The 21,292-nt window shown below is 37.8% G+C and overlaps 1 protein-coding gene across 4 annotated transcripts in view; it reads left to right on the forward strand.

The window, feature by feature from the left end:
* The window catches only part of EPS15 (epidermal growth factor receptor pathway substrate 15), a 196,850-nt gene that overhangs the window by 101,532 nt on the left and 74,026 nt on the right, over positions 1 to 21,292 (forward strand). For all 4 annotated transcript variants that reach the window (XM_012518810.3, XM_023584095.2, XM_004476485.4 and 1 more), the window contains exon 13: positions 2,260 to 2,332. In XM_012518810.3, the coding sequence (XP_012374264.2) occupies positions 2,260 to 2,332 (73 nt within the window). The remainder of the gene's footprint in view (positions 1 to 2,259; positions 2,333 to 21,292) is intronic.

The raw sequence follows: 21,292 nt of genomic DNA on the forward strand, positions 1-21,292 counted from the left end.
AATTGTTATATCTTTTGTAGCAAGAGATACAACTGCACATTTTATTATTTTTAAGATTTTCTGTTAAATAATATAGTATTTGTTTTTCGTAATAAAAAGAATTATTATGAGGCAATAATTTTACTAGGTAAACATGAATTGAAAGTTAAAATTTATCTCAGTACTAAGAGGAATTACTGCTTAAAGAATCCCATATTTAATGTTTGGAATGGTCTTCATTTTCAGGATATGTCTGGAGACATCATCACTGTTCTCCTTGACACACACACACACACAAACACACACATCCAAAATTATGAATTAAAGACAATGAAGAGAAATTTGTACTGTTTTACCTAGTAGAACCACGTTTGCTAGTTAGAGTGAAGAGTCCTTTGTAATGTTTTCCCTTTTCATGAAGTGAGCGTCCTTCCTTTACTTGGTCTTCTTGTTGCCCTACTTTCCTTCACGTATACTTGATTTTCTGAGCTAACACTGTCAGTAATGGCAATTAAGAGTGGAGCAGAAAAGACTGAATACAAATGTGCACCTCTCTGTGTGCAGTGCTGATTTATGACATCTTGTAATGTTTTCTGTTTTTAAAATTTTCTACTGTTGGAAGTGAGGAACTGAATTGATATCGACCTTGTATGGAATACCTCTGAGGATTTGGGATGGTATGTGGTGGGGGGGCAGTTTTTCATGTGACTTATCTCTGAATGCTGCAGTGTTTCAGACTCATCTGTTTACATCAGGAGAAACAAAAAAAACCCAGAATTGAACTCACAGTATTTGTAGGGTATTTTCATATTTTTATTTTGTTTTTTTCCCCTACTATTTTTTTATTTTACCTTATTTGATAAGTTGGGGATGACCTTTGTATAATAAGCAGATTGAGGTATGGGAGAAATGGGTCGCAACAATGATTCACATGATAAGGGACTATTTAAAATCTCCACAACAGTGCAACTCCTCTGACAAATGGATGGTGAGTTCCTTGGCCATCTCAGGTGATTAAAAGTATTAGAATACATACAGCTTTACTTTCATGCTTTTTCTTTTCCATACAAATCTTAAGAACGTTGTACCTATATATCCAAAACAGTTGATTTTTTTGTCTGCATTTAATCTCATCTGAAAAGGTGAGAAACATAAATATAGTATGCAGTTGTCCCTCAAGTACCTCCTTTGGTATAAATTTCTCATATTATGCTCAAGCTTAATGGTGCCTGAGGTTAAATTTGGGTTGTGTCTGGAATGGAAAGTGACATATATTCGTGAAGCTCTAAGGAGAAACTCTGCAGTACTAGTCCAAGGACTTTTTAAATGCTATCCTTCCTTCTCCATGCTGCCACCTTTTACCTTTTTCCCATCCCAAATATGTATTACTGCAGAATTTTTAGTCTGGGGTAAAGTTCTGTTATATATACAAGCATGACTATGGGGTTTTCTCTCAGTTTGTAGAAAAAGAGGTGGACAGTTAAATTTATTACATCAGAATAAATAGCTTTATTTTATAATCCTGAATCTAAAGTTGTTCATTATGAACCCAGCTCTGATAGAAGCATATAAGAGTTTAGAAAATAATGATTCAAAATAAAAGCAGAACTTAGCATATTTGACAAGTAAAAAGAAAAATGCTAATGTGATTCCTTTTTCACTTAGTATATGTTGGTTTTATATATTTGATCAATTGGGTTTGTTAGGTGGTCCTAAAATAGCTTTTTTTTGAACATATATGGTATTTAATAAAGCATATAAGTTAGGTATTAACATTTTCAATTTTTGGTATGTTGTTTCATTCTAAAATTGGTGCACACCAGTGATTTAAGGGGAAATTAGCATTCCTTTTCCTTAATGTTATTGACTTTGTATTTGCCATTTTCATTTACTTTGACAGTGGTACTTAAGGGTTAAGCTTACAGAGCTGATGCAACCCCTCCTTTTTTCACCAGCAATTTTCATTGGACTATATTGCATAGCAACAATGATCTCAGTGAAATCTGAGTGTTTCATTGAATACTTTGCTCCTCTTCCTTTTTTAATCTATTCTCTTTTCACCACATTTTAGTGAGAAAGCAATTTTTTTTTTTACAAACAAAGCTATATTGATTTATATTCCATAAAAAATTTAAAAGGGGTAGAAAAATCTGCCCTTCATTTAAAAATTGAATGTTTCATTATGTATTTAAAAAGTGATTCAGGATTAGGAGGATGGATAACCATACCGGCTGTAGCTGATGTTCTCAAATATTCTTGCATTGTTTGTTGGTTTTCTAGGGAAAAGAATAATGTGGAGCAGGACCTTAAGGAGAAAGAAGATAGTATTAAACAGAGGACAAGTGAGGTTCAGGTAAGTGAACTATAGAATTTAGTATTCCATTTCTGATTTAGGAATATTAATCTTAAATGTATAAGGTTATTTTCTGTTTGATAGGTATGGTATTTATGAATAGGTCAAGTGGATATCTAATATTTTTATACTATAAATGTTTTTATTTTGCAAAATGATCATTTCTGCTTTGAATTCTAGCCTGCAAAGACTACATTGCTATGAGAAAGCAGGATTTTTCAGCATAGATTTCTAATTTTAAGAGTATATTAAAAATAATATTTACCTGCTTATTATATTATTAAATAATTTTAAATGATTTATGATAACATTTTTACACCAGTAAAATTAAATGAGTGAGATCATCATCATAGCAGAGCAGATTGCTTTTTCATGGGTATGAGATTTTGTTAGCCAGGAGACCTAGTATTTTAAAGGAATGTTTCCCATAATATTAGGAGGGCGAAGGAAATAATTTAAAATAGCACTTTGTAAGTTGCTTGGTAGTTAGACTATCTTAAACTTTGGCATAAAGAGATTTAATTCATTTTCACTAAGTGCTATGTTAAGCATCATTTAAATAAAAAATATAAAGCTCAGTTTATGTTTGAGAAATAATACAAAAAGGAATATTTCAAACATGAAAAATATAGAAAATGGGGCTAGTTTTGCAATTAAAACAATAAGTTATGCATATGAGCATGTTATTGGGGTACTATTTCCTGAATGTTGTACTAGCACATACAGGAGATTGGGTGTAGAATCACTGGTAGCAGTTGCCATTAGCACTCATGAATGGACATTTCTTAATGTGTTACTTACATGTTGGATTTCCTTGTTTGACTTAATAGTTTTAAATGGTGAACATTCTAAATAGTTACATCCATTGTTTTGTTTTGATGTAGGACATTCACCAGAGATTATCTGTCAGGTTGGCTCCTAGAATAGGAAAATGATTTATTGAAGGATTGAGGAAGAAGTTAGAGAGATTTCCTGTTAGAAGTTGATTCTCTAATTGGCTGACAACATTTATTATATTTACTGGAGTTTTCCTAAAGGTGATGCAAAAGTCAAAAGATCACCAATAGGGAAGCGGACTTCGCCCAATGGATAGGGCATCTGCCTACCACATGGGAAGTCCAGGGTTCAAACCCTGGGCCTCCTTGACCCGTGTGGAACTGGCCCATGAGCAGTGCTGATGCGTGCAAGGAGTGCCGGGCCATGCAGGTGTCCCCAGCGTAGAGGGGCCCCACGCACAAGGAGTGCGCCCCGTAAGGAGAGCCACCCAGCGCAAAAGAAAGTGCAGCCTGACCAGGAATGGTGCCGCACACATGGAGAGCTGACACAGCAAGATGACTCAACAAAAAGAAACACAGATTCCCAGTGCCGCTGATAAGGATAGAAGTGGTCACAGAAGAACACACAGCGAATGGACACAGAGAACAGACAATGGGGGAGGGGGGGGTTGGGGGAGAAGAGGAGAGAAATAAATCTTTAGGGTAAAAAAAAAGATCACCAATATATTTTTCTTTCTGTCAGTGAGACAGGGTGGGGGTGAGGTTACTCAATTTATTTTGGTCAATTTTTGAGCTTGTTAAGAAAGGCAAAAGAGCAATAGATTTTTTTTTTTATGATACTGGGGGCCAGAGATGGAACCTGCGACCTCGTATGTGGGAGGCCAGTGCTCAACCACGGAGCCACACTGGCTTCCCTGAGTTGGTTTTCTTCTTCTTTGTTTTGCTTGTTGTTTGTTGTTATTTTTTTCAGGAGGCACCGGAAACTGAACCCGGGACCTCCCATGTGGGAGGTGGGTGCTCAACCTCTTGAGCCACATCCACTCTTGAAAAAGTCATAGACTTTTTTAAAAAAAAGATTTATTTCTCTCCCCTCCCCCCGCCCCATCCCAGTTATCTGTTCTCTGTGTCCATTCGCTGTGTGTTCTTCTGTGTCTGCTTCTATTGTGTATTGTTGTCAGCGGCACCAGGAATCTTTGTCTATTCTTGTTGGGTCATCTTGCTGCGTCAGCTCTCTGTGTGTGCGGCGGCCACTCCTGGGCAAGCTGAACTTCCTTTCGTGCTGGGCAGCTCTCCTTATGGGGCACATTCCTTGCACATGGGGCTTTCCTACGCAGGAGACACCCCTGTATAGTACAGCACTCCTTGCGCACATCAGCACTGTGCATGGGCCAGCTCCACACGGGTCAAGGAGATCCTGGGTTTGAACCGTGGACCTACCATGTGGTAGACGGACGCCTTATCTGTTGGGCCTAGTCCGCTTCCCAAAGTCATAGACTTTTAAGCAGTACTGCTAAAACTAAGAATGAAAGACAAAATAATCTACAAAGTGTTCTCAATTTGAAGAAACAGATATAGTTACTGATGTAATCAAGTAATCTTCTAAATTTAGTTCCTTACTGTTTCAGAGTACATAATAGGGTCATGTGATACATTAATATTTTTGTAATTTAAGTACATTTATCTGTTGGTTTTCCTTACCACACCTTTTGAAGGTGTGAATTTTAATAATCACTTTTGAAGGAAACTAAAATTTACATTGTTCCTTTAAAACTAAATGGGTTATCCTTGAGTATTTGATTTGATATAATTATAGACGTTTGTTGTCAGTCAAAAATTTCTTTGATTTGCTTGTCCTTCTTTACTTGGTGGTGGTAAGGTGTATATTTAATCTTAAGCTTTGCTAGATCTGAAATGCATGATTGCCATAAGTCCAAATTGAGTTTTTCTACTCAGGGTGCTGTAAATGTCAGACATCTTAGGTCATGGTTAGTACAGACCAAGTAGTTATGATTGAACATACATGGGTAGAAAAAGAGCAATGGATCAGTTAAAACTTTGGGTTAATAGAGCCATTACTCATTCTACCCCAATAAAGATATCTCTGCATTACCCATGGTATTGAGACACTAAACATTACATGGATAATTGACATCTACAAATAATTAAAATTCTTATTTTAGTGACATTTAACCAGAGCTGGTAATAAATAGATTTCATTACCCATAGCATCCTATTGAGTTATTCTGATTTATCCATTGATGATGAGGCAGAGACTAGAAATAACATGGATAATTAAAACTTAAGTAACTCAAACCCCTGGGACTTATTTTCTGATTTCTCTGTAAAAGATAGTTTACTAGAGCTATTAATAAGTAGTAGTATCAAAGAATATATACTTCACCTCTTCTTTCTGACCCCACCTTCCAATGGAGGTGCTAATGAGAAATGCCAAACTGAAAATGTCAGAGAAGTGAAATATGGGAAATCTGACCATGAGTATCTGCTTAATCCAAACTTGGGTTTTCTGAGTGTTCTTCCTTTTTTCCGTATTAAAAGCCACAGATAGTGATAATGAGCTCGTATCTCAAGCACAGCATCCAAACTTTCAAAGCCTCTTTAGATGCGGCTAAAACTCAAGAAGATTTTTGTTCTTGTTATTTTGCATTTATATATATTCTCCAGAGCAGTTAAGTTATAAAATCTGCTACATATTTAATTTCTAAAATTTTGTTTCCCATCTATATTCCTGTAAACTACCATCTTGAAAACTTTCAGTTCAAGATAATTTCCCTGAAGTCCAAAATAATTATTGACTTCAAATTTTGTTTCATTATATAATTACTGTTAACTCTTTTTTTTTTTTTTTTTTAGTTAGGCCAGTAAAAATAACTTACTGGGAAATGGGGGAAAGAACAGAGCTTGCTGAGAAATGGGTAAGAAAGATGGAAATACACACTAAGATTTGGTGCAGGCTTTTCTGGGCAGAGCAAGCAAAGACTTATTTTTTTACCTTTTTAAAAAAATTTCTTCCTTTCCCCAACCCTCTCCCCCCCCACCCACACACAATGGTTCTCTTGTCAGTCTGCTTATTGTCTGCTCATTTTTTGTTCACCTTCTCCAGGAGGCACTGGGAACTGAACCTGGTCCTCCCTCTTGGGAGGGGAGTACCCAATAGGCTGAGCCACATCTGCTCCCTGTTAACTGTTATGAGATACACTAATTCATCAAGTTCTGTGGAGAAAATAGGCCCAAAGTGATCTAATCCCAAGGCGGAAAAAAGCTGTGAAAGGCCATTCTTTAAATGTTAATGATGTGGACTTTTATTTCCTTTTTAAAGGGAGAAGTTAGGTCTACATTCTTTCCTACTTTAACTGCCTGTGTACAGTCTTACTGAAAATTTTCTTCTGAGGAGCCAGTAGATATTAAATTTTGTTTTTTAGGTATTTTCAGTTTTTCTTCATTTTGCATAGAGGTTTATAGCAAATTTTGGTGTCAGACAAACTTGAATTCAGTTCTGGCTATGCCACTTCTTAGGTCTGTGATCCTAAGTAATTTAACTACTCTATACTTTAGTTTTCTCTTCCGTAACATGGGATAATAAAAGATACCAAACACCTAGGATTGCTGTAAGAATAAAATGAGATAATGCAGATAAAATGCCTAACATGATGACTAGCACATAGTAAGTGTTCATTATATGTTCTCATTGGTATTATTATTCTCTACCGTATAGTCATCTCTTTACAACTCTCCCTGCATCTTGAAGTTCTTTCTTTTCTTCTTTATACTAGGACTTAATTTGAAAAAACCCTTTATTCTGCTATGACTGCTTTCTTTGTTTTTCCGAGCTGCTTTCACAAATACAGTACGTTGGCTTAAACAACAGACATTACTGACTCATGGTTTCAGAGGCCAGATGTCCAGCAGCAGGATATTAACAAGACTTTTTATCTCCCCAAAGATTGTAGTGTTCTGGTGCTGGCTGCTAGAGATCCTTGGGGTTCCTTGGCTTTTCCATCACATGTCTTCTCTTTTCTCTTCCTGGTTCCCTGCTGACTTCCAGCTTGTGGCAATTTATATAAGGCCTCCAGTAATCCTGATTTAAGACTCACCCTCATTCATTTGGGCCACACCTGAATTAAAAATACTATCTTCAAGAGTCTTATTTACAATGAGTTCACATCCTCAGGAATGTGGATTAAAATTAAGAACATGTCTAAATTGGGATACATAATTTAATTTACCACAACTACCACTTCAGCTGCTGACCTACTTTTCTCTACTTTTGTGCCTGTGTGGTCATTTTATCCCTTCCTAACCTCTTAGTAACCCTCTTCAATCTGCTGGTTACTATACTATGCTTTAATTTCTCCCAAAGGCCAGTAATAATCTTAAAGCCAAATCCATTGGTTCTTCCTGAATTTGTAACTGCTTTCTTGGGTTCTACTCTCCTAAATTAGCCTCCTATCTCTCTTCGCTTCTGTTGCTTTTACCAGTGACTGGCTCTCTCCTTTGTATTTTCCTTCTTCCGCATACCCTGTACTCCCTTCTCATTTATTTGCTGATGACTCCCGATTATTTTTCAAGCCCTCAACTCTCCTGAATGTCAGTCCCACTTCTCTAGTTGGATATTTTGGTGTTTATCACTTTAAACATAGTCTAAAATGAGTCTCACCTTGTTGAAAAAAAGTCTTAATTTTTGAACTTCCCTATTTTTGTTTTTTCTCTTCTCACTCTGCCCTCTTTATCACCTAACATTTAAAATTTTAAAGTCAGATCATTAGTGCTTACCCTGTCATTTTCTTGCCTTTTTTCCTAAACCAATTTTAGTATCATGACTCTTAGATGCGAAAATCTTTACTGCTGCTCACTGCTACTGTTAATAATCGGAGGATGTCATACCTCGCAGGTATACTGGGCATGGAAAAAAAGGTGTTGAAATAAAAAACTCCCTGCTTTTGCACTACTTACTTTCTGATTGTCTGGTCCTGAACTGTGTGCCATATGTATTCTTCTTTTTATCCCTACCCTTATACCCTTATATCTTTTGTTATTGCTATCTAGAATGCTCCTTACCTCCCTGCTTATGTGAAGTGCATCTATGCCTTAAAGCTCAGCCCAATTCCTAACACTTCTCTGATACTTTCTGCTCTGTCTCTTCAGCCTTCAACAGACTCTCCTGTTTTGGAGCTCCTGCTGTATGTATCCTCTGTGCGACATGTGTGGCATGTACAGTGCGTTTTCTTATAGTGCTACTTTGGTGTGTGTGTATGTATACGCCAATATCTTCTGACCTAGATAGTAAGTTTCTTAGGCTTAGAAATTGTACCTTAGATACCTTGTACTACAGTTGGTAGTATATTGTTAAATAAGGTAAATTCAAAGAAGCTATTTACCAAAGAAATGAATAAAGTTCAATTTTGTGCATGAAATTAAAAATAGAACAAGTCACAGCCAGAAACCACAGACAGAAAGGATTAGAACCACAGCAGGTACTAGGAAGAGGCAGATTTTTCCATATTTTATGTTACCCTCATGGAAAAGCAGCTCCTAATTATTTGTACTTTATTAGTAAAAACTCAGTTATTCAGAGTAATTGTCCATGTTTCTTTCATTTAAATTCTAAAAATTGTTTTCTTAAATGAAGGGAGACGACTTGTTTTAGAAATAAAATTAGATACTTGTGCTCAACATTTTTTCCTTAGTGATATTGCTCTTTAGAACATTCTGAGAACTATATGATTAGGAAATAAAAGGCAAGCTGCTAAGTGGGGTTTTTTAACATCCACCCTAGTTTAATAGACCCCCTTTCTGTTCTTTGACTTAAACATTTTGCTTTACAATTGATGCCTTTTTTAAATATAATTTTTTAAACAATAGAAGTTGTAGGTTTACATAAAATCATGGAGAAAATACACAGTTCCCATATAACCCCTCCCCATAGTTAGTGTGATATCGTAGTTACAATTGATGAAAGAATATTATAATTGTACTGTTAACTGTACCCAGTAATTTACATTAGTGTCCACTAAGTTTTACAGTCCTCTTTTTTTTTTAAAGATCTTAATTCTAGTAACATCTATACAACCAAAAAACTCCCCTTATGTTCAAATATATATTTCAGTACTGTTAATTATGTTCACAATGTTGTGCTTCTATCATCCCAGAGATTTTATACCAATTGAGTATTCCTAACCCCTACCCTGGCCCTTGGTAACCTATAATCTAGTTACAAACTCTGTGAGTTTCCTTATTTTATTTATTTTGTATCACCAAGATCACACAGTATTTGTCCTTTTGTGCCTAGCTTAAAGCATCACTCAACATGATGCTTTCAAGGTTCATCCTTGTTGTTGCACGTATCAGAACTATTACTTTTTACAGATGAATAATATTCTATTTTTTATATATATATATATATATATATACACACCACATTTTATGTATCCATTTGTCTGTTCATGGACCCTTGCGTTTCTTCCATTTTTTGGCAATTGTGAATAATGCTGCTGTGAACATCAGTGAACAAATATCTGTTGAGTCCCTGCTTTCAGTTCTTCTGGATATATACCTAGAAGTGGATTGCCTGGTCATATGGTAATTTTGTACCTAACTTCCTGAGGAACCGCCGAACTATCTTCCACAGGAGCTGTGCCATTTTACACTTCTACCACCAATGAATGAGTGTATCTGTTTCACTACAACCTTTCCAAATACGTATTTTCCATGTTTTGCATAGTAGCCTTTCTAATAGATGTGAAATAGTATCTCATTGTGGTTTTCATTTGGTTTTCCCTAATGGCTAATGATGTTGAGCATCTTTTCATAGGTGTTTTGGCCATTTGTGTATCTTCTTTAGAGAAATGTCTATTCAAATCACTGACCTGTTTTTAAATTGGGTTGTCTTTTTGTTATTGAGTTGTAGGATTTCTTTATATATTCTGGAGGGTAAACGCTTATTGGTTATGTGGTTTCCAAATATTTTCTCCCATTATATAGGTTTACTTTTTACTGTCATGATGAAGTCCTTTGATGCTCAAAAGTTATTAATTTTGATTAAGTCCCATTTATCTATTTTTTTTTGTTGCTCATGCTTTTGGTGTAAAGTCTAAGAAATTGTTGCCTAACACAAGGTCTTGAGATGCTTCCGTATGTTTTCTCCCAGGAGTTTTATAGTTTTGGTGGTTATATTTAGGTCTTCGATCCATTTTGAGTTTTTTTTTTTTTTTACCATTATAAAAATGGTTTAATTAATAAATTGGGCGAAAGGAACAAATCTTCCATAATAAAGAATTCCAAATAATAAACACAGGAAGTGAGAGAAATTGAAAAGTACCAATTGAACATCACACTAATAATTGTTATAGCTAAGGTACAGTGATAAATGATAAAATTAGTGTGCAGATTAATAAGGAGGTATTTGGATACTTGCATAGCCTTGAAGTTTCTACCCCCAAGGATTTATTAATTACTATGATGATTTTAATATATAACCACAAATTCTTTGATACTCTTCTCTTGATGAGATGGAACACAATTTCACTTTCCTTGAGTGTAGGTTGGTCTTAGTGGCTTACTTTTTTTTTTTTAGTGGAGAAGTTGTTGGTTTACAGAAAAGTCACGCATAAAATACAGAGTCCTCACATACCACCCTATTACTAACACCTTGCATAAGTGTGATACATTTGTTACAATAAATGAAAGAACATTTTTATGATTGTGCTATTGACTGTAGACCATAATTTACAATAGACTTCACTGCCTTGTGCAGTCCTATGGTTTTTTGTTTTATTTTTATTTTCATAACATATATACAACCTAAAATTTCCCCTTTTAACCACATTCAAGTATATAGTTTAATGCTGTTAATTACATTCACAATGTTGTGCCAGCACTGTTTCAGATTATGTCAACTTTGTTTCTGAGTGTTATTTATTAAGATGGGGTGCTGGATTTTGTCAGATGCCTTTTCTGCATTAATTGAGATGATCATGTGTTTTTTTCCTTCATTTTTTTTTTTTTTACTGGGTGTATTACATTAATTTATTAATTTTTTTTTTATGTTGAACCACCCTTGTATACCTGGGATAAATTTCACTTAATCATGGTATATAATTCCTTCGATGTGCTGTCGTATTAAGTTTGCTGGTATTTTTTTTTTTAATTTTTATTTGTCTTTTCTTTTTAAGATACATAGATCACAAAAAATATTACATTAAAAAATATAAGAATTTCTCTTATACCCACATCCCCCCCACTCCTCCCACATCAACAGCCTCTTTCATCATTGTGGCACATTCATTGCATTTGGTGAATACATTTCGAATCACTGCTACACCGCATGGATTATAGTTTACATTGTAGTTTATACTCTCCCCCAGTCCGTTCAATAGGTTATGGCAGGATATATAATGTTCTGCATCTGTCCCTGCAATACCATTCAGGACAACTCCAAGTCCTGAAAATGTCCCTCTCCCTGCTCTCAGTAACTCCCGTGGCCAGTGTCTCCACATCAATGATACAGTTTCTTCCATTGCTAGAGTCACATTAGTTCTATAGTAGAATACTAGTAAGTACACTGTATCCATATTTTATTCCTCCATCCTCTGGATGCTGGGATAGTTATGTTTACTCTACCTCTTAACTCGGGTGGGGCTTAGATCCAACATGACTGACGGATGCGATTCTCCTGCTCTTAGTTGTAGACACTCTCAGTTCCCTGGTGTGGTGGTTGACCATCTTTACCTCCCTGTTAGCTGACTGGGTAAGTCCAACAAACTGAAGAGTAGGTGTTACAAGTCTGCTGAGGATCAGGGCCCAGCTGAAACATGGCCAATCTAGAGATTCAAGTCTCCTGAGTATACACCAACCCCAGCACCAACCACAGGTTCAGTAAAAGTGATAGAAGAGGCATGCATAGAGAGGTCACATGTGAGTCCAACTTCATCACACTCAGGAGCACAAATTCCAAAATAGGTCCACTGGCAAGGCACTGAACTCCAGAGCCAGCTGCCATGACCATAGAATCTGTGCCATAGCACCAGTACCTGGAGTTGTAGCTGCTTTTTGGCTAGCTCTGGGATCCTGCTGAGATATGTGTTAAGTATGGCCCTACTGATGACCTCCTGTCCCATTTTGAAGTCTCTTAGCCATATAAACTCATTTGTCTTTTCTATTTCCCCCTTTTATTTAAGGTCTTTTTCTAGTTGCATCACCAGCCGGTGATTGGTAGTAATCCTTCAGTGTCAGGGAGGCTCATCCCCTGGATTCATGTCCCATGCTGGGGGAAAAGTAATGCATTTACATCCTGAGTTTGGCCTAGAGAGTGGCCACATTTGAGCAACATGGGGGCTCTCAGGAGGAAACTCTTAGGCACCCTGCAGCTCTAGGCCTAGTTGAAATTTCAAGCACACAGGCTCATAAGCATAGTCATTAGTATCAAGGGCTCCTCATTGGACCATCCTTCTTCACTGGTTTTTGCCCTTGCACTTGGGGGTTGTTGTTATTTTGTTGAGGATGTTTTCATTTGTATTTGTAAGGGATATTGGTCTGTAATTTTTTTTTAAGTTTTTTTCCCCCACGTCCACCCCCACCCTCCTGTTTTTGCTGTCTGTGTCTTTTTGCTGTGGGATCCTCTTTATCCATTTACCTTTTTTGTCTTCTCTTCTCAACTTTCTCCTCTAGAGTTTAGTGGGATTTGATCCTGGGGACTTCGGATGTGAAGAGAGGCTCCCTGTCAATTGAACCACCTCAGTTTCCAGTCCCTGCCATGCCCCACCCTGACACTCCCATTCATCTCTTCTCTTTTGCGTCATCATCCCGCTGTGTGACTCACTTTTGTGGGCACTGGCTCACCACGCGGGCACTGGCTTATTGTGCAGGCACGCTGTCTCTTCTTCTTTTTCACCAGGAGGTCCCAGGGATTGAACCTGGGTGCTCCCACATGGTAGGTGGAGGCCCCATCACCTAAGCCACATCCGTTTCCCTGTAATTTTCTTGTGGTGTCTTTTTTTTGTTGTTTTTTGAAGATTTATTTATTTATTTCTCTCCCCACCCCCCCAGTTGTCTGTTCTCTGTGTCTGTTCGCTTCATGTTCTTCTTTGCTTCTGTTGTTGTCAGTGGCATGGGAATCTGTGTTTCTCTTTGTTGCGTCATCTTGTTAGCTCTCCATGTGTGTGGCACCATTCCTGGGCAGGCTGCACTTTCTTTCATGCTGGGTGGCTCTCCTTATGGGGTGCACTCCTTGCACGTGGGGCTCCCCTAAGCGGGGGACACCTCCTTGCGCACATCAGCACTGTGCATAGGCCAGTTCCACACGGGTCAAGGAGGCCCGGGGTTTGAACCGCGGACCTCCCATGTGGTAGACGGATACCCTAACCACTGGGCCAAGTCCGCTTTCCTCTTGTGGTGTCTTTATCTGGCTTTGGTATAAAGGTGAAATTGGCCTCATAGTGTTCACTTGTCTTCTGTTTCTTGGAATTGTTTGAGCAGGGTTGATGTTAATTCTTCTTGGAATATCTGTTAAAATTCCCCTGTGATGCTGTCTATCTGGTCCTGGGCTTTTCTTTTTTGGGAGGTTTTTGATGACTTTTTCAATCTCTTTATTTGTTATTGATCTGTTGAGATCTTCTGTTTCTTCTTGTCAGTGAAGGTAGTTGGTGTGTTTCTAGCAATTTGTCCATTTATCCAATTTGTTGGTATATAGTTCATCATATCTGTACTAGTCAGCCAAAGGAGTGCTGATGCAAAAATACCAGAAATTGGTTGGTTTTTATAAAGTATATTTATTTGCGGTAGGAGCTTACAGATACCAGGCCATGAAACATAAGTTACTTCCCTCACCAAAACCTATTTCCACATGTTGAAGCAAGATAGCTGTCAACGTCTGCCAGGGTTCAGTCTTCCTGGGTTCCTCTTTTCAATGTCCTGCTTCTCTCTGGGCTCAGATCCTCTGTTTTCTCCACGAGGTCAGCTGTAGACTATCAGGTGAATGACTCTGTCTGTCTCCCTGGGGCTTCTGCTGTGTCTAAGGAGCCATCTCTGTTCCTGTGTATTCTTCTTCTGGCTCAGGTCTTCTCTTCCCCAGACTTGCTTCTTTTCCTCTGTGTACTTACTTCCCAGAGTTCCAGCTTAAGGCTTCAGCATCAAACTCCAACGTCAAAAAACCTCAGCTCTGTCCTTTGCCATGCCTTTTATCTGTGAGTCCCTACCCACCAAGGGGCAGGGAATCAATGCCCTAATGATGTGGCCCAATCAAGGCCCTAATCATAACTCAATCACGCCCAGGTTCCGATCAGATCACAAACATAATCCAATATCTGTATCTGGAATTCATAACCGTATCAAACTGCTACAATATTTTCTTATAATCCTTTTTTATTTCTGTGGGGTCAGTAGTAACACCCCTCCTTTCATTTCTGATTTTAGTATTTGTCTTTTCTCTTTTTCTCTGTCAGTCTAATTAAAGGCATGTTGATTTTATTAATGTTTTCAAAGAGCCAACTTCAGTTTTGTTGATTGTCTCTCTTGTTCTTTTCATCTCTATTTCATTATCTCCACTCTAATCTTTATTTCTCTCCTTCTCCTCATTTTGGGTTTAGTTTGCTTTTCCTTTTCTAGATCTCCCATTTGTGAGGTTAGGTCTCTGATTTGAGATTGTTCTTCTTTAGGCATTTGAAAATATAAATTTCCCTCTCAGGACTGCCTTTTTGTATCCTGTAAATTTTTCTTTCCAACTTTTTTTTTTGTTTTGATGTACCAGGACCAGGGATTGAACCCGGGATCCTGTATGCAGGAGGCTTGTGCTCAACCACTGAGCCAAATCAGCTCCCCTGAGTTGGCTCCCTCATCTCTCTGCACGTTATTAGTTCATTGTATGCTTATTTTGCTATTACTCATTTGTTTTCTTTAGGAGGAACCGGAACCAAATCTGGAACCTCCCTTGTGGGAGGCAGGTGCTCAACTACTTGAGCCATATCTGCTCCCTTCCTATAAGTTTTGATATGTTGTATTTTCATTTTCATTCACTTCAAGATATTTCCTAGTTTTTCTTTTGAATTCTTCTTTGACCTATTGGCTGCTGTAATTTCTATGTATTTGTGAATATTCTAGTTCTCCCTCCTTTATTGATTTCTTGTTTCATTCCATTGTGGCAGAGAAGATACATTATATGACTACAGTATTTTTGAATTTATTGAGACTTGTTTTGTGACCAAACATATCTTGGAGAATAATCCATGTACACTAGAGAAGAGTGTGTAGTCCATTGCTATTGGGTAAAATGTTCTATATATGTCTGTTAGATCTAGTTGGTTTATAGTATCATTCAAGTCTTTATTTCCTTATTGATTTTCTATCTAGCTATTCTGTTGAAAGTGGTATATTCTCCTAATATTAATGTAGAATCATATTTCTCCCCTCAAATTTGTCATTATTTGCTTCACATATTTTGATCCTCTGCTATTAGATGCATATATATATAATTGTTATGTCTTTTTATTGAATTGACTCCTTTATCAGTATATAATGACCTTCTTTATTCCTCATAACAATTTTTGAATTATTATCAATTTTATCTGGTATTAATATAGTATACCAGCTCTTGTTTGGTTACCTCTTGCATGGAATATGTTTTTCCATCCTTTCACTGCAATTGATACCTTTTTGACACTAAGAATAATGCTGTAGCTTCCATTTTCAGAACTAGACTAACATGATGATAGTACTTGATTATTTTTAGTTTTGGGTTAGTTTACAGAGTTTGTCTTTTTTTAAACCAGTTAAATAAATAATTAGATAAATAAATGATATAATAATGTATTCTACAGTTATAGAAACACAAGCAAATGTATTCATATTGCTGATACTTCATAGGTTCAATACTTAGTTATTTCTTCAGTTGAACAATAATTAAGTTAGACTTGGATTGCTAAAATGAACTGTTTTATTTTTTAATACAGCTAAAAGCTTTTATGTATTTGTTTAAATTTTATTTTTAGTACTCCTGTAGAACTTTATGGGGTGTCTCGTGTTGCAGATAAGTTTGTAATTTTCAGTAACTTGAGTGAGTTCCAGAAAACAGTACATTTTCTTAAAAAAAAAAAAAAAGTTTTGAATAGCACCAATATTCCCAGCTCAAATGTCACTTTATTCCTGGAGGAGGAACTTAGATGTGGCTTGCTTTCTAATGGCAAATGATGGCACTTTGTTACACTAGTTTTTTCATTTTACCCTTGCCTTCTCAAATTGCTGATATTCTCCTTTCTCTTGCTGTTTATGGCACAGGAATACATGGAGAGCATGATCAGTGAAAATAGAGCAGAACTAGGAAATGCATCTCTAAAATGACCTCAGCAAGCCTATGTAGCTCAGTGGTTGAGTGCCAGCTTCTCACATACAAGGTCTTGGGTTCAATCCCCATCTCTGGTACCTCAAAAAAAATAAATAAATAAAAACAAATAAAATGACCTTAGTCTCTCACTTGCTCAAACAGCATTTAACAATGCTAAGGTCATGCATTGACCCAGGAGAGCATTTTTCCAAGTGGCTGCCTTAAGGTTAAGGAGAAAATTATCTTAGTTTAGTAGAAGACACTGTTTGCTAGGAGAACCTGCCCCTGCCCTAGCCATGGGTAAAAAATATGCATCTGTTGCCTTCATTTAGTCTCAGCATAAGTAAATCTGTACCCCCCAAAAAAGCCAAGTGTATGTGGATGCTGATACTGAAGTGGACATTGCATCGCAGTGATAGTAGCTTTACAAGTAATTTTGTAATGAATTTCATTCTCGGCATGTATATTTATTTGCATCTCTTCATTTTGATTTTATGCAGTTTAATAACTTTGCTTACTGAAAAGGAAGACTCTTTAGTGTGTGGATTGGTGTTGGAATTTCTTTAGAGAATATCTTTTTCATGTTTTTAAATAGACATAGAAAAATACTAATTTTAATGAACTTTAATATGGATATATATCTCTCTTAAAGTATCTCACTAATGTGAGGTGTTTTCTCATGAGGCCTGTAGTTTTGTGTTACATTGTGGATTTTAACCACAATTAAGACATGAGAAAAGGCAATGAGACTAGGAAATTTAATTGAATGTCTGCTTTTTGGAAGATAAGAAACAGGATTGAATAAATATTATATTGCTTTGTTTATCCCTTCCTCTTGCCTATTTTTTTGGGGATTGTGTTAAAGGTGACTCAGTAAAGAATTTTTTTTTTTTTAAGATTTATTTTATTTATTTCTCTCCCCTTCTCCCCCGTTGTCTGTGCTCTGTGTCCATTCGCTGTGTGTGCGTCTGCATCTGTTTGCATTATCTGGTGGCACTGGGAAACTGCGTCTCTTTTTTGTTGCGTCATCTTGCTGTGTCAGCTCTCCATGTGTGCGGTGCCACTCCTGTGCAGGCTGTGCTTTTTTCACGCAGGGTGGCTCTACTTGAGGGGGCACACTCCTTGCATGTGGGGCACCCTTATGCAGGGGCGCGCCTGCGTGACACAGCACTACTTGCATGTGGCAGCCCTGCGTGTAGGCCAGCTTATCACATGGACCAGGAGGCCCTAGGGATCAAACCCTGGATGCTGGTAGACGGATGCTTTATCAGTTAAGCCACGTCCGCTTCCCAAGAAACACTATTTTGTAAAAGTAGTTCAGTTTACTAAATGAAACCAGCATTAATCTATTATTAATATTTCTTACATAAAAATTCAGTCACTACAGAATATTTTTATATTGGTATGAGATATGTGATATTTGAAAAAATGGCAAACCTGATATTTTTTGTTTATAAAAGTAATATGGGTTCATTGTAAATTTGTAAAATACAGACAAGTAGAAAAAGAAGGGAAAAAAACTTGTCTTACATTCCAGTAAGAACCATTGTTAACATTTTGCTGTATTTTCTACAAACATACACAAATGGCTTTATATTTACTTGTGATCATACTATATAGTACCTTATATTCAGCCTTTTAAAATTAGCATTATGTCCCAGACATTTTCTTATATTATATGACAACATTTTAAGGTAAATTTCATTTTACGTTAAAGGATTCACAATAAAAGCAGAGACATTAAAATTACACCTGGTGGGGGAGCGGACTTGGCCCGATGGATAGGGCATCCGCCTACCACATGGGAGGTCCACGGTTCAAACCCTGGGCCTCGACCCATGTAGAGCTTGCCCATGCACAGTGCTGATGCGCGCAAGGAGTGCCCTGCCATGCAGGGGTGTCCCTCGCGTAGGGGAGCCCCACGCACAAGGAGTGCGCCCCGTAAGGAGAGCCACCCAGCACGAAAGAAAGTTCAGCCTGCCCAGGAATGGCACCGCACACAGAGAGCTGACACAACAAGATGATGCAACAAAAAGAAACACAGATTCCCAGTGCTGCTGATAAGGATAGAAGCGGTCACAGGAGAACATACAGCGAATGGACACAGAGAGCAGACAACTGGGGGGCAGGGAGGAAGGGGAGAGAAATTTAAAAAAAAAGATTAACCTATTAAAAAATAAAATAAAATTACATCTGAGGAGCAGATGTGGCTCAAGCAATTGAGTGCCTGCCTCCCACATGTGAGGTCCTAGATTTGGTTCCCAGTACCTCCTAAAGAAAAAAATAGACGATGAGCAAAAAACAACAAGCAGACAACAATGAGGGGAAAAAAGCAGACAACAAGCAAAATAATGAGCAAACAGATGAAGGAGCCATGGAGAGAGAGGAATTACATCTGATTATAAAGATTACATTTTATTAGAGATGTAAAGTCCGAGATTTTTCCTTAGGGTATGTTGGGAGGATAGCAAGTAGGACAAAGATATTTGAGGATAGAGAAAGGTAACATATTTTTCCTATTCCCACCCTTCAACTTTTCTAATAAAAGGAAAAGAAAAAAATTTTTCTCCCAGATTTTTAAAAACTTTTTTTTGTTATATATAAACTATATAAATTTTAAAATAAAGTAAGGAATTCACAATGGATTGTGTTCCCAAAGGAATAAAATTATTTTAGATTTGCTGATGGGTTTCTTCTAAAATTTATTTCATTTTTTACTCATTAGTATGGCTTCAGAAATTTGGATCTCTATATTTTATAACAGAATAATGAGAATTTTTCAGACCACTGTAGTTTTTCAAGCTACTGTTTTACAATGAAGCTGTTATTCCACCTTCCTGAAGAACAAGACTAGCACATAAGGTATATGTGACTGTAAACATTGTAAAGCAGTAAAGATTATTTCCATATAAAATGAAAGTTTAAAATGTCAGATTAGCCTTGATCTATACTCTAAAAAAATATTGAATCAGTATGAGAATTTAGATACTTTATTTTTAAAAATTTTATTATAATGCAATATGAGAAAAGAATTGATATTTAGCTGTGGTTTTAAATACATTATGATAAAAGAACATAAAGACTTTTCTTTTAGCCTCAGTAATTTTTCCCACATACTAGATTCCTTGTGATAGTTATAATCATTAACTTAAATAGTCCTCTGGAATGTGATCAGTATTGTACTGTATTTTGGAACCTCAAAGAAGGATGAGGTATGGTGCTCTCTTAGCAGTTTATAATTTAGAGGTAACTATCATACAGTGTAGTTAGGTGTGATAATAGCGGTAACTACAAACTTTTACAAGTGTACAGATTAATCAGCAAGGCCAGTGTGGGTCAGAGGAGATTAAATTGTGCGGGGCCTTGAGGAATGAGTAGTAGATTTCCAGAGAATGATATAGAAAGGCCTTTAAGACAAAGGGAACCGGGAAGCAACATGGCTCAATTGATAGAGCATCCATCTTCCATATGGAGGGTCCAGGGTTCAATCCCCAGGGCCTCCTGACCTCTGTGGTAAGCTGGCCCACACGCAGTGCTGCCACACTCAAAGAATGCCGTGCCATGCAGGGGCGCCCCCACGTAGGGTTGCCCCACATGCAAGGAGTGCACCCCAAGAAGAGCCACCCCGCGTGAAAAAAATGCAACTTGCCCAGGAGTGGCGCCACACACGCAGAGAGCTGACACAGCAAGATGACGCAACAAAAAAGAAACGCAGTTTCCCAATGCCACCGGATTATGCAAGCGGACTCACAAGAACACACAGCGAATGGACACAGGGAGCAGACAATGGGGGGGAAGGGGAGAGAAATAAATAAATCTTAAAAAAAAAAAAAGACAAAGGGAACCACTTAGGGAAAGGTACAAAGACAGTGAGTACTGTATTGTTTATTGAGGAAAGAAGAGGGTCTTCTGAAGCCGAGATACAGGTTCATATGAGGAAAAGAAGATGGTAGAAGAAGAGGAAGGATACTGTGGGGCACAGATTAGAAGGTTCATTATGTCTTGTATGAAGTTTTACTTTTATCCAGAGATAAGAATCGTCGCCTTACTTTAGTCAAGTTAGACATTTGAAATAGGAAGAAATAAAGGCTGGGAGACCAGTTGCAAGTCAAGAAAAGGACAGTGAAAGCAAGAATAACTTGGTAAACAGCTTAAAGAGAGATTTTTAAGGGGAACGGATATGGTTCAAGTGGTTGAGTGCCTGCTTCCCTCTTGGGAGGTACTGAGTTTGGTGCCCGGTGCCTCCTAAAAATGAAAAAACAACAACGAGCAAACATGAAAAAACCAACTCAGGGGAGTGAGAGATTTTTTTTTTTTTTAAGATTTATTTTTATTTATTTTAATTCCCCTTCCCTCCCCCGGTTGTCTGTTTTCTGTGTCTTTTTGCTGCGTCTTGTTTCTTTGTCCGCTTCTGTTGTCGTCAGCGGCACGGGAAGTGTGGGCTGCGCCATTCCTCGGCAGGCTGCACTTTCTTTCGTGCTGGGCGGCTCTCCTTACGGGGTGCACTCCTTGCGCGTGGGGCTCCCCTACGTGGGGGACACCCCTGCGTGGGGTGGCACTCCTTGCGCGCATCAGCACTGCGCATGGGCCAGCTCCACACGGGTCAAGGAGACCCAGGGTTTGAACCGCAGACCTCCCATGTGGTAGACGGACGCCCTAACCACTGGGCCAAAGTCCATTTCCCAGATTTTTAAAGTAGAATCAATAAGACTTGGTGGGAAGCAGATGTGGCTCAACTGATAGTGCGTCCGTCTACCATATGGAGGGTCAGAGTTCCATACCCAGGGCCTCCTGACCTGTGTGGTAAGCTGGCCCATGCGCAATGCTGCCACGCTCAAGGAGTGCCGTGCCACA

The sequence above is a fragment of the Dasypus novemcinctus genome, chromosome 9 (assembly GCF_030445035.2).
Source record: "Dasypus novemcinctus isolate mDasNov1 chromosome 9, mDasNov1.1.hap2, whole genome shotgun sequence".
Taxonomy (NCBI): Eukaryota; Metazoa; Chordata; class Mammalia; order Cingulata; family Dasypodidae; genus Dasypus; species Dasypus novemcinctus.